The sequence below is a fragment of the Sinocyclocheilus rhinocerous genome, unplaced genomic scaffold (assembly GCF_001515625.1).
Source record: "Sinocyclocheilus rhinocerous isolate Xijiao unplaced genomic scaffold, SAMN03320098_v1.1 scaffold1785, whole genome shotgun sequence".
NCBI lineage: Eukaryota > Metazoa > Chordata > Actinopteri > Cypriniformes > Cyprinidae > Sinocyclocheilus > Sinocyclocheilus rhinocerous.
This window is the reverse complement of record NW_015627538.1, coordinates 945,327-961,973: the sequence shown is the minus strand read 5'-3', so window position 1 is coordinate 961,973 and position 16,647 is coordinate 945,327. Positions and strand designations below refer to the sequence as shown.

General features: G+C 36.0%; 3 protein-coding genes across 3 annotated transcripts in view; all 3 read right to left on the bottom strand.

The window, feature by feature from the left end:
• Positions 1-161: 161 nt before the first annotated feature.
• On the bottom strand, positions 162-4,106 carry LOC107729385 (bestrophin-4-like). The gene is made up of 9 exons (XM_016539871.1): positions 3,940-4,106; positions 3,507-3,601; positions 3,182-3,415; positions 1,827-1,981; positions 1,668-1,745; positions 1,432-1,587; positions 1,267-1,347; positions 1,028-1,164; positions 162-453 (listed from the first exon to the last, which is right to left on the bottom strand). The coding sequence occupies exons 1-9, from the start codon at positions 4,089-4,091 to the stop codon at positions 162-164; spliced, it is 1,380 nt and encodes a 459-aa protein (XP_016395357.1). The 5' UTR covers positions 4,092-4,106.
• A 2,552-nt stretch (positions 4,107-6,658) lies between these two features.
• Positions 6,659-11,909, bottom strand: LOC107729472 (leucine-rich repeat-containing protein 38-like). Its single transcript, XM_016539997.1, has 2 exons — positions 11,877-11,909; positions 6,659-8,959 (listed from the first exon to the last, which is right to left on the bottom strand). The coding sequence occupies exons 1-2, from the start codon at positions 11,887-11,889 to the stop codon at positions 7,764-7,766; spliced, it is 1,209 nt and encodes a 402-aa protein (XP_016395483.1). The 5' UTR covers positions 11,890-11,909; the 3' UTR covers positions 6,659-7,763.
• A 1,117-nt stretch (positions 11,910-13,026) lies between these two features.
• Positions 13,027-16,647, bottom strand: part of LOC107729466 (zinc finger protein GLIS1-like) — a 34,075-nt gene continuing 30,454 nt past the window's right edge. The window contains exons 8-10 of the mRNA XM_016539984.1: positions 14,319-14,458; positions 13,553-13,660; positions 13,027-13,475 (exon numbers count right to left, since the gene is read on the bottom strand). Of these exons, the coding sequence (XP_016395470.1) occupies positions 13,363-13,475; positions 13,553-13,660; positions 14,319-14,458 (361 nt within the window). The 3' untranslated portion in view covers positions 13,027-13,362. The remainder of the gene's footprint in view (positions 13,476-13,552; positions 13,661-14,318; positions 14,459-16,647) is intronic.

Genomic DNA, 16,647 nt, shown 5'->3' with positions numbered 1-16,647 from the left:
TTAAAATAAAGGTGTCGCATGAACAATTTAGTGCATCCAAAACAATTTCGAAAGTGTAAGCAGGGATGAGGGTTCAAATATTGCAGCATGTATCCTCTCATCCTTGACTGTCCAAAAAAATACTTGCAAAGCAAAACCTGACTGGGTAGTTACACATTTATCTATGGCTCTTGGTTTGCTTGTCCCGTAGTTCCAGGTGACCCCAAGAGTTTATCATGGCAGACGTGTTGAATAGTCATGTGTTGTTGCTGCAGTGGTGATGGGATGCTGCTCTTGGAAGGCTGTTCAAGCCTCGAGCGCTCACCCTTACATTTAGATCTGCAGCAAAGACATAATTGTTGCAAGCTCTTGTTCTTCTGCTTTTTTATTTTGTGTGTAGTCGGCCACACATTGATGGCAAGCATTTGTGTCTTGGGGGTTGGTAAAGGTTCCTCGTTATCATCCTCAAGGATCCTAATAAATACAGAATACCAAAGTCAATAATGTATGAAATCTAAGAATAGTTCACCCGAAAATGAAAATTGTGGCATTAATTACTACCCTCATGTAGTTCCAAACCCATAAGACCTTCGTTCATCTTTGGAACACAAATTAAGATATTTTTAATGAAATCTGAGAGTTGTGTTGTTGTCTTTGGAGGGTCAGAAAATTTTTGGATTTCATCAAAAATATCTTAATTTGTGTTCCGAAGATGAAAAAGGTCTTATGGGTTTGGAACTACACGAGGGTGAGTAATTTTCATTTTTGGGTTAACTAACCTTTTAAGAGAGTAAATCACAAGGATTTTTAAATAAATTCACAACTTACAAGTTTCAAATATCAGTTTCCTCATTAAGGAAATCATTAAGTAATTGTGTTTGATAACAGATAACATTTGTTAAAAGTTATGTGACCAACCGTCTTACATGACTGGAATAATGATATAGCCCACAGTATATTGAATGTTGGCGGTATTAACATTACATATCTTTTATGATGGGATTTTGTTGGATGAATTATGGATAGGTGTTACAGTCTGTCATTGTACCTCATGTCATGTGTGGAACCCATGAAGACAGGCTTCATAGTAGCTGAAGGATATGAAGGACCCTTATCCATCCAGTATTTGTCCTTCTCAAGGAGAGGAAGATTTTGATGCATGTCATCTACAGCTAGCATGGAAACCTAGATTAAATGAAAAGCATTACCACGAGTGGTTACGATCCAACATGTGCATCCTTTGAAATGGATTTACTTATTGATTCATGTGTGTATTGATTTACTAACCTGAATGTTGCGATCTATGAGTTGGTTGGTCTCAAAATCATCGTCATCTTCTCCAAATGGGTTGATAATAAGTTCCCCTACCTTTAAGAACATGTGTACCCTTAATTTTAGAGAAATCAAACCAATTATGTAGTACAAAATATGCTCTTATACTAGCAATCATACCTTTAACCAACCAGCGTAAAAGAAGAACTCCAGTAGAGTGAAAATGGGGACATAAAGGTCCAGATGAATTTTGTCTTCATCAGGTTTCTCAGGCTTTACAAACTGCCTCCCAATTAGGCAGAACATAAAAAAGGAGTACACAGCCACCGTCACTACCTGCATCCAAACAGAAGTGAGATGAGCAGAAGGTCATACGGTGAGCTACACCCATGAAAGATCTGTCAGATGAGCTTCACCTGTGTATACACCAAGGGAATGCTGATCCAGTCATAGTGGAAGAGCATGCTGCATTTTGATCTATAGTTATTCAGCTCCTGACAAAGAGGAAGAAAGGAAGGAATTATTGTGCTTTTATGGCACGCATGCATCATCTTGACATGTTTAAACACACGTACATCCATGAGCAGTCGCAAGGCTATGTCATCTTTCACACGCCCTTCTTTTCTTGCTTGTGATGCCAGATTTGCAAACCATGCAAGTGGCATCCAGTATTTGTTGAAGTCAGAGTACAGATGGTTTAGTTTTTTGAGCTCGTCTGCGGTCATGAATCCTGCAAAAAAAAGTAAAAAATATGTCAAATAAATGCTTCCCAGAGTGTAATTCTGACAAATTCACTGGTTTTGAATAAGACAATGACATGCTATGATAGATATATTCTTCGGAATCAAGTAAATTGGAATGGCACATACCAGTGGCTCAGTATTTCCTGCACCACTTCACCTCCAAGTCAAAAGAAATCATATTTTTCCTTAGTCTGCATTTAATATGTAATGGCAAGAAATGTCTTTTTATTCAGTTATCCTTGCAAAAACATACATGACCAGAGTAGTCTGATTCACAAATAAATAATTCTTATCGACTGATTTTTTTTTTTTTTGTGAATCAAAAACATACAACACAACTTTAGTCCGCTTCACAAATAAAAGATTCTTATGAGCCACTTCTTTTTAGTGAATTAAAAACACACAAAGTGACCAGACTTGGCAGCTTCACAAATAAATACCAACAAACACAGAACCTTACCCTAATGTTCCCATTTGGTCATTTTTGGGAAACTAAATAAGAGCATTCTGGGAAATGTTCTCCAAACTAACAGGTTTTTTTGGGGGGGATTTACGTAAAGAAGACTTGCCTGGCTAGCCAACAGAGAACATTATATGTGTTTTCACAACGTTCTGAGAACTAAAAATTGTTAGCAGGGTGACTCTTACGAGCCTGTTATTAAACGACCGAGTAGTCCGCTTCATGAACAACTGGATCTTATGAGATGATCCTTTCTAGTGAATTAAAAATGTACAATGCTACCATACCTCCATCCATTCTCCAAACCACTTATCCAGTGTACGGTCACGGGATAATGTGAAGTAAAGTTCTTTTTAGTGAATCAAAAACATACTTTACTAGAGGAGGACTGACTCACGAACAAATGACTCTTATGGGCTGGTTCTTTTAGTGAATCATAAATCCGAATTAGGTTTGAATCAGTCTAACAAATCCTTAACTGAATTAAATACATCATAACAGCTAATGAATCATTGTCTGACTCACTTACTGAACTGCAAGTTATAGCTACTTTCTGTGCCTGTATGAAGAAAGTTTTGTATAATTAGCATTACCAAGTATATAGTCTGTAAAAAATAATAGCAATTCTGTAGAAAACAATGCAAAGGTTCCATACTTTATTATAGCGATTTGTTAAACACCTTGAAACGTAATCCAGTACTTCTATTCCTCCCAAACAAGTTCTTACCTGCCTCCACAATGTCCTCCAGAGCTGGGAATCTCTTGCGTACTCGTGTACTGATGGAGCGCAGGATGAGGACCGACGACAGGTTTGCATACCTCATCAGAGTTCTCCTCAGAAGACGGCCTCTTTCATCTGTGCCGTGGACATTTCCAGATACGACCATCATCAGGTTGTCTGGCAGGGGAAAGCTTGTATATTGACCCCACCAACGCTGAAACGCCTGGGTGACATAGAACCCTAACAAGCACCACAGACCAGTTTAACTTAGTGCAAGGAACCCAAAGAGTTAGTAATGTCATGTTGCTATGGTCAGAACATCTATGCTCACCAAGAACAAATGACATAGGGATGAGTTTAGCAAACTTGTTGCAATGGCGTGCAAGTCGCTCAAACACCTCTTGTTGTTCGTTATTGAGGACACACCTGTAAGATGCAACATGGATTGATTTGAGTTTTGGAGGGACAACAGTTCTTCATATGTGCACTTGAATAACCAAGTCCAATATCTATCCTCAAACCGTTATTTAAAAAGAAGTATCTCTTCTTTCTACATATCACTTGCATTAAATTAGTTTTCTAACTAACCTTAAAACTTGGCCTTTCAGTATGAACTGTATTGGCATTACAAAAAGTGGCATGCTCTTATGACTTGGCACTCAAAACGTTGCTCGCTTATAATTTGCGTTGGATAAAAATCTTCAGCCAAAAGAATGTGAAATTGAAAAAAATGTGGATTATTAATGTTTTGAATGTCATGATACCTGTATAGAATACTGATGAAGCTGTACAGTAAACAGAAGACCAGGAATTCTCTGTATAGAAGCTTGTAAATGCTTCCTTTCCATCGGAAGAGTAACTTTGTGAAGCCTCCAAACTTAGCATTGGCCACCTTGAGCGTGTAGGATACCGTCATGGTGGAATACTAGAAAAACACTCCAAAAAATTAAGAAGTTTTCACAATTCTGTGACGCATTTGTCATATAGAATAGTCTTTTTGTTGTTGTTGTTGTTCTTACCTTAGTGCTTCAAGCTCGTCTTCTTTTAGAGAGAAAACACACCTCTTGTTTTCTCCTTTATATATCTGTCTTTAATGTGGAGCTATCAATCCATCCTGTGATTTATGGTTTGGGAACCCAGTTTAAAAGAACACGTTCATGGTCAATGTCAGTTTCACACAGGTCTCATCATTATGAATGATTACTGTGTGTTTATAGTTATAATTTATGACAAGGTATTTATCACTCGATTGTGCATTTTGCAAATTGTCTTTCAAGTTCTTTGTTTATAATAATAAAAAAACTCTTATTTTTTTCTTTTCTCTTTTTGCAGTGATTCCATAACCATTTTTGGTTCCCCAGAGAACCTTTAGTGAACAGTTCTTAAAAGAACCACTTTTCTTCCTAGTGTGAAGAACAGTTTAACGATCTGAGAATCCTTTTGTGCAACGGAAAGATTACACGGATGTTAAAGGTTCTTCATGGAACCATGCCACTAAAAATAACCTTTATTTTTAAGAGTGTGATGCATGTTAATATTAATATTAAATAACAACAAGCATTAAAAGGATTTAGGAATTCTTAGACACGGCATATGCGATAAAACATGAATTTCTTGAAAGGCCATAAGCCATAAGTAATTATAATAGTAGATGATATCAAGTGCAAACATATTTACATAACTGGTAAATAGCTGTGTTATAAATCCTCTTTCATATCACCGTTATAAACCATTCACATGTGAACTGCTCATCGACAAAAACCCCCAAAACAAGTTATTTAAAAACTTGAGATGCTTTATATCCAACCAAATAGTCTAATTAAGGGAAAAGAGAAAATATATCTATCTACAATAATTTTTATCTATCTACAGATTTTCAGAAAACGTTAGGGGGCAGTAGACACTATAAGGAAAAGAAAGTATGGAGGCCCGTCACAGCACTTCAATTCACTTCATACAAGCTGAACACTCCTTCCCTCCCTTGTTAAACAAAGCAAAAGCTTGATCACATGTTTTGTTTAACCCAGACTTCCCCTTGAGACATTGTTTACATATCCTGTTTTCCAGTTGAATTCAAATAGGTAAGAAAGTATGTATGTATGTTTCTATGTTTCTATGTATGTATATATGTATGTATGTTTTTATGTAAAACACATCAAGACAATAGTCAAACATATATCATTTATTTAAAAAATTAGAAATGAATCAGTAAAAAGCAATAATATATGATCACTTTTTGCTCTTAAAGGAACAAATTGTCATTAAAAAAAAAATCTCCTGAGAGGCTTGAAGGTTTTTCAGGAAACATCATTTTACATTTTTGTTTGAGCAAAACCTTTCTGGTAATCACTAAATCAATGTCTTTGCTAAAAAATTGCTAAACTTTGACAATGATTTATATGTTATTAGGGCATGTTCATAATTGCAGTGATGGTCTAAATAATTACATTGTTCTAAAAGAACAAGCTTTTGATCTCAGTTGTAATTGTGTCTGTTCAGGCAAGCTTTAAAAATAGAAATTTCACAACTGTAAAGTGCCCAGCATAGAGCCCAAAATACAAGACTCTGTCCCACAGCAGGCAGGTAGAGATGCCTGTGAGGCCATTAAGGCGCTGCAGGTTTTACTGGACGGAGTAACCCAATGCTATAATTACAAACTCCCACACAGGAGGAAATCAGAGCTAGCTTTCTATTACTGCGGAGTGATTTCAGCCACTAATGAATGGGCTGGGTCATTATGGGGACACAGAAGCAGATCTTGTGAAGGCCAATGTGAGACTCTGGAACGGCTATATTCATTTCATACTTGGTCCCTTAGGATTGAGTGTAATTAAGAAATGTTTTCGCAATTTCAGTTAAACAACCAATGATTAGAGCCTGTAGTCCAATTAGCTAACACTGAAAGAGTTAAAAATCAGTCTAAAAAAAATGCAAACCAACAATTATGTGAAAAAGCATTTATTTGAAGCCAACAATGAAATATAATTTCTCATTTTTAGGATTGTTTGATGATGTCACAAGTTATCATAATATATTTATACAGAAAGTCCAGTGTAACTCATATGCACAAAAACTGTGTGTGTTGTTCAGTGTTGTTTGACCATCATTCTTTTCTGGCCTTTTTGTTGCTGGCCTTAGAAATTGTACTAGGTTTGTTCTGTCGTTATGTCATATAGACATGGACAGTGTTATTGTATATTACTTATATACTGTTATAGTATTTATTATTATTTTTATATTTTCTTATATAGTTTTTACGTTTTCGTTTTTAGTTTATCTTTCATGTACTTCTCTCATCGTTATTAGCTTTTTTAATATTACTGTTTAGTTTTAATTAATTTTTATTTCAGTTTTAGTAATTTTAGTACTTCAGCTTAAACCTATTTTATTTCATTATGCCACGGCAACATCTCTCATTTTCATTTTAAGTTTTTAAAGTTTTCATTTTTCATCTAATATTTATATTTTATTTAATTTCAGCTTTATTTCAATCAACAAAAAGACAGTTATAAGTCATTTTATAGGTAAAAGTTGAGTGTTACTTGTTTTGAATGGTGTACATAACCTCGCCTGCTTTATTTAGGCTTTCCACTGAAATCTGCTTGTTAAATTTTACTTGCTGAGTCAGTCTGATCTTATCTAAAAGCCACTTCATTTGACTAGTACAGCTGTTTATGTTGATTTTTAACTCGCTAAAAATACATTAATTATTAACAAAGCCAAAATAATGATTATATCAGCTGAGGCCATCTGTGGAAACAGGCTAGACATTATTGACTAAATAATCACTGTTTTCAACATTTACATAGTTACATAAACAGTAACCCTCCAAAATTCTGTGTAGGAAAGCATACATCAAATTTGAGCAGATTTGATTACTCAAGATAAAGACCAGAGGCTGAACTATGCTTCTGTTTAATATTCTCTTGCTCTCTACTGTTACTTTTCCTCTTCATGATGATATACAAGTTGTATGTGACACCAAATACATTTTACATTGACTCTAAACACTAACTGAATGTGAAACACAAAGTAATATTACAATAATAAAACTTCCCATCTAAATTACAGTAGAGGACGAAGATATAAAAATCTCAATATAATGAAAATATCCAGGGGATAGCTATATGATAGCTTATCTTGGCAACAGACTGAGTCTGCAAACAGCTCCATTTGACACTTTATCAGTACAGTAATTCATTCACGTTGTATGCAAAAGTAATGGCTTCACACGGCGCAGTGACTTCCTTTAACAGCAACGTTCACTGTGCATTTGCAACCAAAGGGGAAACATTCTTACTGAAGGTGCAGTCACATTAGCAAAAAACTGCTCACGCAGATGTCACTTTCAAACCAAGCAGCTTTGTGTTGGTCAGCGAGGCAAGTTGTGATCAACATGAGCAGCCGGTATCACCTTCACACAAAACTCCTCTTCTTCTTTGCGGATTCTTATTGGAAGGGCTGGATTCGCCCATGAAATTTGACCAAGAAAACGGTAAATGTGACCTCACCTTCAGACTTCCCCAAACTCCAGTGTACTTGCTTGCATCTCTGAGTATCTCAGTCAAACGTACCATTTCCTGTACTGTCACGAGAGGTTCACACTCTCATACTCTCCATGATCGGAGTCCTCGATTTCAATCCCGGGAACCAGGCTGTAGTATTCAGTGGACTGGGTCAGGTACGTCTTCTCCCGATCGGCTGAGTCCTTCATCACTTCGCTCACACTCACCGTGTCCAGGTCCTGCTTTCCCGCGGTCCCTTCTGTGGAGCAAGTGGACGGCAGAGGAGCCAGTGAGTCTACAGAGCTCAGTTTGATCTCCACCTCCTCATAAATATCCCGAGTGCTGCCCAACAAGTTGGACGAGGGCTGAAGCATCAGCTGGTTCTTCAGTATGACCTCCTTTCCACCGTCTACAGACACTGCTGACTCCCCAGTTGGCAGCTTGTCATGTGGCCACCGTCCATTGCAATGGGAGTTGTTGGATCTTTTGCGAGACGGGCTGAACGATGAGCTGTCTTTCCTCTTCTTTTTCGTCCCACAGCACCAGCAGAGCACCAAACTGAGGAGGAGAAACAGGGGAAGCAGGATGAAGAGAGCGGTTAGGTTGGCCAAATGGCACACGTCACTCGTCTGCAAAGACCAAACAGTCCGTCCTGAGAGATTCCGAGGAGAGGCACAGGTCAGATTACCTACGAGGTCCTGAAGGCTGCTGGAGTTGATGTGTGGACCACCTTGAAGGCCCTCCAACAGTGAGCATGTGCAGGCCCAGGGGTTTCCGATGAGCTCCAGATGCTCTAGCGAAGGCTTAAGCGCTGAATGAGGTAGAGCGCTCAGCTGGTTCCATCCCAGGATCAACGCTCGCAGTTTGTCCGAGCTCTGCAGAAACTGCTCGGGCAGATGTTTCAGATGATTTTCTCCCAGATCCAGCACTTCCAAACTATAGGCTTTAGCTAGGAAGTCATCTGGCAGAGATGTCAGTCTGTTCTGGCCAAGATACAGCTCCCTCAATGAACTGACAGCATCACCGACCTCACTGTGATCAATGTGACTGATATTACAGTTACACAGGTCCAAAACCTGCAGGTGTGCATGCGACAAAAAAGCCGCCCAGGGAACCTGGTTGAACGTGGATCCTGAGTAGTTCAAGCAGCAAGTGTCACTGGGTACCTCAGATGGAAAGTGAGACAAAATGCTGGCAGATGGACACTCACATTCCTTAGCGCTTCCTTCAGTCACATGCAGCATTTGGAGAAGCCAAAACCAGCATAAAAAGACCTGTCCTGTAACAAAAACAAAACAAAACAAGGATTTGAAATAACTTCACTTATCATATTTAAACAGTGAAGTGTGGCATGATCATGAGTGCCACCAAATGGAATGACAAAACACTCATGAAAAAAAAAAACCCTGAAACATCCATTTATTAAAACTATGTATTAAAACATAGTTTTAGAACTGTACTAATGTTTACAAATCCTCATAACATACTGAACTAATAAGAAGATTTTATTGTATTATTATGTGTTCCATCACATTTACTTAGTGCATTTAAATAATTTGACATTATAGTGTTCTATGTGAAATCCTGGTTCCATTCAATTATTTTCAAAGAATTCCGTAATTTTATTTTCATTTTTAAAAATTATTTAATCATTTTTACATTTTATTTTGTTTGCAGTGGGACAGCAATTTTTGTATAAATTATTGTAATATAATTATTATATATTTTTTTATAAATATATAAAATGATATTTATAATTATGAATAAAATGATATATAATTCATATAATAATATGCATATAATTTATAATATACAATATATAAATAACATCTAATTTGTTATAATATATTAATCTTTTTGTTTATTGGCTTTTATTTCAGCATCACTGCAGGTACTTAAGAACATTTGTCATTAAGAAACACTGAATTATGGCCTCGTGGGCAGTGCGCCGACATGTAGCGCCTTTGCGCTTCGGGCGTCCCGAGTTCAAGTCCAGGCTCGCGGACCTTTCCCGATCCCACCCCCCTCTCTCTCTCACCCACTTTGCTTCCTGTCGACCTACTGTTCTATCTAAACAAAAGGCATAAAACGCCAAAAATAAATCTTATAAAAAAAATACTAATCTGACATTCCATATTATGTGATTTCAAAAATTTGCATTAATTTTAAAGTCTACACATATAAGGGAATCTCCTGTATCTTGTAAATATACAGTAAATATATAACACAATATTTATATATTTTTACTAAAATGTTGAAACTTTGAGCAGTGGTGAGGTTTAGGGTGGAGGACTCAAAAGGTTGTCAATTATATTGATACTGTCAATAACATTGAACGTTTCAATGTATATCAAAGATGATAAGAGATGCTGACAAGTCGGACCACTAAAACAAACACAAAGTGCTACACGGTCAACCAAAAAATGACTTACAGATTTCATGCTATCTGATTCTACATCTTAAAAGAGTAAAATATAACATGCACTCTTAATATATTCTCTCTCTTTCTGTTATGTTCGAGCTTGACCTCCAGGGATCTGCTCGCTCAGGTTGAGCAGCATAGCAACATGGCTGGGGCTCTGCACTGTTGTCATTTGTGTGGGAGTTGGCATGGCGATGAGGTGAGTCGGGGCTCAGGAGTCCACACTTCACAGAGAAACATCTTATCTGGCAACCATGCAGCTCACGGTTGGTTGGGAACTGAACAAATATAGGCTATCACTCACATCCTTTGATGGCTGAGTAACTAAGTGCTTTGCTGTTCATGTGTAATACAATTTCTAAAGCTATGGAAACATAAATGTATGCACAGATTAGTGACAGTAATCACTGACTGCATGTACAACAATATATCCTTAAAAGCTATTGATTATGTTCTACTTTTATTAGTAAAAACTACACTTTTAAACTACTGGTAAAAAAAAATGTATGATTAGTTTCACAAAAAGTGAATTCTTCTTCTGTTATCTTGAAGAGAACTTTGCTCCAATATCTTTTCCCCTGCTGTGCAGAGGACTGTACATGTTTTCGTTCCCCGCAAGTATAGGCCTGGCATCAGACTTTCCTGATGTAAACAATGGGAGTGGAATGTGCAAACCCCCTGACAACACGGTGACTATCCACATCAGGAACGAGGGATGAGGAACCAGGCCAATCCAGCCTTCCATTCAATACTGCTGAAACACTCATTTGAGTTCAGATATCATCAACTGCTATTTGTTTACCCAACACCGGCCTAAAGATTTTCTGTGTCACTGAAATTAAAAGGCTGTGTCATCTGCACCAGTGACGAACATCATAAATCTAGATTAATACAGAAAAACAACTAATACAAATTAACCTTGCAATGAAGTAATAATAAGTAATGGAGTATCACCGTTTTGAGATTTGATGTCCACACCTTCATTAAGTCCTTCATAATGTGCTCTAAATTCTTTATTTTAAGCAATAGGTCTACCATTGGAAAGAAACAATATTGGCTTTAAGTTCAACAAAACAATCACCTAAATTTTGACCTCTCTTACATGCAGACAGGTTTGTTTTTCAATCACGATGGAAAATGTTCATCAACTTCTATTGTTTGATAATGAGCTAATGATATTTTCTATCCTGTAAGCCTAAACCGGACCATCACAGAAACCTTGACCCAAACAAGCTATGACTGTGTACTTTCTTTCTTTTTTTTAACTAAATATTAATAAAACGATTCCAGTCTTTGTGAGGAGAGAGGAGCCGAGGGATTCGATCATTTATTATTTATAGATGTAACTGGACTAGTCCTGAAAACATGAGTTCACTTAAAAAGAGAAAGTACTAAACATTTGGGCCCATAAAAATGAGATCTGTGAAATCTAAAAAAACAAACAACCTATCCTACATGATCTCATGGCAGAACAATGCGCACTGTTACACCCAGTTCCAGCAGTTTCCTCTCAGATAGCGGATCTTTTATTTTACTCGAGCGCAACTTCACAATGCGTCTGCTTAACAACATAAAACAACAATAAATCAATACAAAACACAGGCCGATTGTATGACTGCAAAGCAGAAACGGTCAAGACATTTATTATTCATAAACTAGTCATCTCTCTTCATGTACAAAGTTTTTTAACGAAGCAATTTTAACTTTATTTAAAATTCATACAATGGATGCAATCGTACCAGAGCAACAGTAAAGTGTTAAAAGTGCCGCTTACCTTCAGGTGTCATTATTGTGAGCTGTTGGGCTGGCTGTCATTCATTCAGATCACCGCAACACAAAGCGCTTAGAGCAGCAGTACCATCGCTCTCTACTGTACAGTCTGTCTCTCTCTCTGTCTCTGTGTCTGTCTGTCTGTCTGTCTGTCTGTGTGTGTGTGTGTGTGTGTGTGTGTGTGTGTGCGCGCGCGCTGGGCGTGTCCTGATAGACACAACACCTGCTGGAATGTGGAAATTCTGCATCCTGTGTGTGTGATGCAGAGGGGAAGTGTGAATGAATACAGAGAGGGAAAGAAACTTAGGCTACCTGGCAAGGCAGACCTCCTTCATTTACTTCATAGGTCTTCTGTGGGGTCTGATCCCCTAATGACTTGAATGTTAGGGAGGGGAGACTCTTAAAACTGTATATTCATTTTACATAGGCCTATATATGATGTTAATTTCGACAGCATTTTTAAACAACGTTCCAGTTTCCCCAAAAGTTAGATAAAAGTCCACAAACCACTTTGCTAAAGACACTCGCATAGCAACATTATGTAAATTGTGAGTATTTATCACTTTACTTGATTTTCCAATCGCAAATAGACTACATTTTTGTATATTATTTACCTTTTTAAGAGAGCTGACGTTTAGCTATTTGTTCACGGCTCTGAAAATTCTGTTTTTACTTGTATAGTGCTTTTCATAATCTTTGTTGTTTCATAACAAATTTACAGAAAATCGCGCTTAGCCTAATTGTTTTAAAGCCCCCAGTGAGCAAGTAAAGATATTAATAATTTTAAAAATCGCACCAAGAGCTGAAAAACAACTTAACAATTTAAGAATAATATAATAACAAGAGCTGGTTTTTAACCAAAAGTAAACCTAAACTACCGTTGGATTAGAAAAAAAGGGACAAACTTTTCAGGCGTTATATTAGAGTTAACCACAAGATGGCAGCATTCTTCTAGTAGTAGTTTCTTCTTTTAGCCTGCAGTGCAGACGATCATTTCAAGGTCAAAACGCCTGGAAAAACCTGGACAGACAGATAAAAACAGTGGGATGCTCTTTTTTCTTAGATTTTCTCTAATTTAATTGAGAAAGAAGGCAAAATGGTACATCATATGATGTGATACTAACCACATATTATGAGACAGAACATAATGCTTAAAAATACAACAAAACAAAGAAATGTCATGTTACCAACTCAATGTAAACAGCATCTCTCCTCAACATTCTCTGTGCACACTCAAAGAGAAAATTACAGTGTCTATTTAACATCAAAACATAAGGCTGTAACAACATCATCATCATCATCAGTGCCCGATCTGAGGAGTTTCTCTGATTTTTGATGCACTGCTTGAGGAATCTCTCAGAGGACATTGCCTGGCACAGCTTTCTTTAAAGAGTCTTCATTCAGAGCTGCACTTCCTCAAAGGCCCATGCTTTCATGTCGTTCCTGCGCTGCTGCTCTCAGGTGCAGTGGACCAAAGGTGTGTCTCAAGTCTACAGAGAGCAGATCTGATTGAGGCAGCGCTCATACATCCCAACTGGAACGGGACAGGGAGGGGGGCAATTCCCACTCCCCCCCGACTGTATGTCCTGGGATAGGCTGTAGCCTGCCAACAAAGAGAGAGATTGCAGAATTGAACCAGAGATAGAGGCAAAGAGCTGACTGACATAAACTGACACTTACCAGAGGAGTTCATACACGTAAAAGGAAATCCATTTTGGTCAAAATTATGCAGATCATCTCTTCCATTGCTGGAAATCTGCTCAACTCGATTAAAAGTGGCCTGAAAAACTAGACACAGACACAGAAAATACAGAATTAGCTAAACACATTTTATTGCTCTTTGATACTTCATATTAGTTTATTAGTTAATATTCCCACAATAAAAAAAGAACAAACATCTTTTAAAAATTAAATCACCTCAATATTTAATTAAAGGATTTATGGAGCATCCCTAAAAAATCACATTTTGTTTACAAACGGGTCTAATCATCTTTTTTTCCTGCTTAGACCCAGTTAACATGCACATGGATCAGATTAAATTATCTAATTTAGTGGTTTTCGAGCTGTCGTCGAACACTGATTTAACAGAGCCAGATTTAAATCATTACCACTTGTTATTATAAACTAACCACGTAGACAACGGGAAACAAGCAAATGCAACTATAAATCTTTAACAGCAACAATGAGCCTCTTCATGAAATGCTCTGTTCCCGTAAATGAAGGCCTTCCTGAAACAGGCTGTAAAATCAGTTGAAGGAGGTATTTGTCCCAGACTTACTTTGCTGACTAACGCTGCTGCGTGTTTGTAAAGTTAATGCATATTCCAGCATTAGTGCCAACAATTTGTCAGTTTGCGGAAATATTGGGAGTATAAAGCAGCAGAGTGAAGAATGCCTTGCGCCATTTTTGTAACATTTATGAAGGTAATACAGAATAGCTTTCTTACCGTGGTGATTTATTGGTACTTCATGAAACATCTGGTTGAGTTTTTGATGTGGGTTTGGGAAGGAGCGGTGTTTGTCAGAGACAGACTGGACCTCATTGGTACCACTGACCAGGTTGATTCCACAAACCAGTGGAGAAAGTCTGAAATAACCCAGCAGTTGCTTTTAAATTCATGCATTCATGTCCATAATCATACAATAAACTTACCATAAATTATTTTTTTAATGGCCTTTAATGCTCTACAACAATTTATAAAATTATAAAGCTATTTATTTAGAGGACCTATCTATCTATCTATCTATCTATCTATCTATCAATCTTCTTCAAATGTTTTTTTTTTACAACCATTTATTTTTATTTATTTAGAGAATTAAATCACACCCATATTTATAGATCAAATATATTATATCAAGACTTCAAATGTATTTATTTTATAATTTTTTTTACAACCATTTATTTATTTTTGTTTATTTAGAGAATTGAATCACATCAATATTAATAGATCAAATATATTATATCAAGAATATATATTTTATAATAATTCAGATTTTTTTTTCTATTTATTTTATTATTTTAATTTTTACTACATTCTATTCTATTCTATTCTATTCATTCTAGTGCATGTCAAATTCAGCCAAGATTCAAGAACTGCTAAAATGATCAAGTAAAAACCTCAGAAAAGATTGCCTCACGCAACACAAAAACAAACGGTTCACATACAAACTGTACCTAAAAATTTTGGTCACGACTAATATATTACTCCAACTATGTAGAGATCAGTAACCAATGAAAGAATGGTACTATTGGTAAGTCATTCCTCTAGAGAGCCCAGCATAGGCTGTAACTCAGAGGGACTCACAGCTAGCCAGCAATGAAGCATCATGATGCACTTTATGTGGAGCACAGTGTTCATTTAAATGATGTGGTCCCTTACAGAGAGGCCCGAGGGTGTTCAGCCCTTTTGTGTTATTCATCAACATTGCAGATGCTTTTGTCAATATAATTCACTGCTTAAACAGAGCTACATCCCAGTGAAAACTAACCAGTCATTATTAGACATTCAGAGAAAAATAGTTGTCTTTAAAATTAGGACAATTCTTCAACAAAATTGTATCACCTCCTCTAATTTAAACATTGTGCTATCGTGTAGATACCCTACAGTGTGAACAAGAGATATAAGTAAATTGAGAAAAGCATTCATTCATTTATTAAACATCTCAGAGAAAAGGAAGGAAACCTAAGAAAACTGAAATATGAAAATATGGAACAGCTACAACATTTCATTACACATTCAATATACAATATATGCACAACATTGGTAATATAAATGACATGATACTGCTGATGAGTTGTGGTACTCCAAAAATATAATTTTACATCTGCACTTTGTTTAACATTTATAGAAACATAATATAATTTATAGTTTTTATATAAAATTGACATATTTCAGGACATATATTTCCATTTGTTAAAGGTATTTTTTTTAGGTATTTTATGGGTTTGTCCATATGTGTAATAATTATTAAGGTATTATTATTATTTAATTTTTGTTTCATTATATTTCATTACATTATAATGCTATTTTGTTTACGTTAATGTTTATATTTTGTAATCTTTTTTGTTTCATTACATTTCATTATGTTATTTTGTTTATGTTAATGGTGATAGTTATTTTGTAATCTTGTAATTTTTAGTTTTAGTTGATTTTATTACATTTAATTTTTTCATTTTTTATGTTTTATCTATCTAATTTATTTTACTGCTCTTATTCATTTAATGATTTTGACATTTCCGTAACTCGAATTGACCCATATTATCAATGATATTAGCAACAAAGTTTTAAAAAACTGTTGGTTGGGTGTTGGCAGTTTTTTTTTTTTGTCTAATTGACAGGTTTTTTTCTTATGTCTTTTAATTGGCTACTAAATTAAATGCACTGATGAAGATCATCTGTATTCTGTAATATTTTTTCCTATATTTTCCTAATTGTCAATTTTATGATTTGTTTATATACTACACTTTTTTTTAAAAATTTTTTTTAACATTTTTTATCACATAAGGCAGAAAATACATTTAGTTTCTATAGGCTACTGGAATAAATGCTATGTCAGTTAGCACTGCATCATTCAAATTTACATTTAGTCATTTAGCAGACGGTTTTATCCAAAGCGACTTACAAATGAGGACAATAGAAGCAATCAAAACATATGTAAGTAAGTGCAAATGACAAGTCTCGGTTAGCCTAACGCAGTACACGTAGCAAGGTGTATATATATATATATATATAAAATTCTACTTTATCTGTTTATCTTCTTTTTTATAAAAAAAAA

Coding starts and splice junctions, on each gene's coding strand:
- LOC107729385 (XM_016539871.1), bottom strand. CDS start 4,091: ATGACGGTATCCTACACGCTCAAGGTGGCCAATGCTAAGTTTGGAGGC. Junction 1,746..1,826: donor CCTTGCGACTGCTCATGGAT/GTACGTGTGTTT, acceptor CCTCTTTGTCAG/GAGCTGAATAACTATAGATC. Junction 1,165..1,266: donor TCATAGATCGCAACATTCAG/GTTAGTAAATCA, acceptor CATTTAATCTAG/GTTTCCATGCTAGCTGTAGA.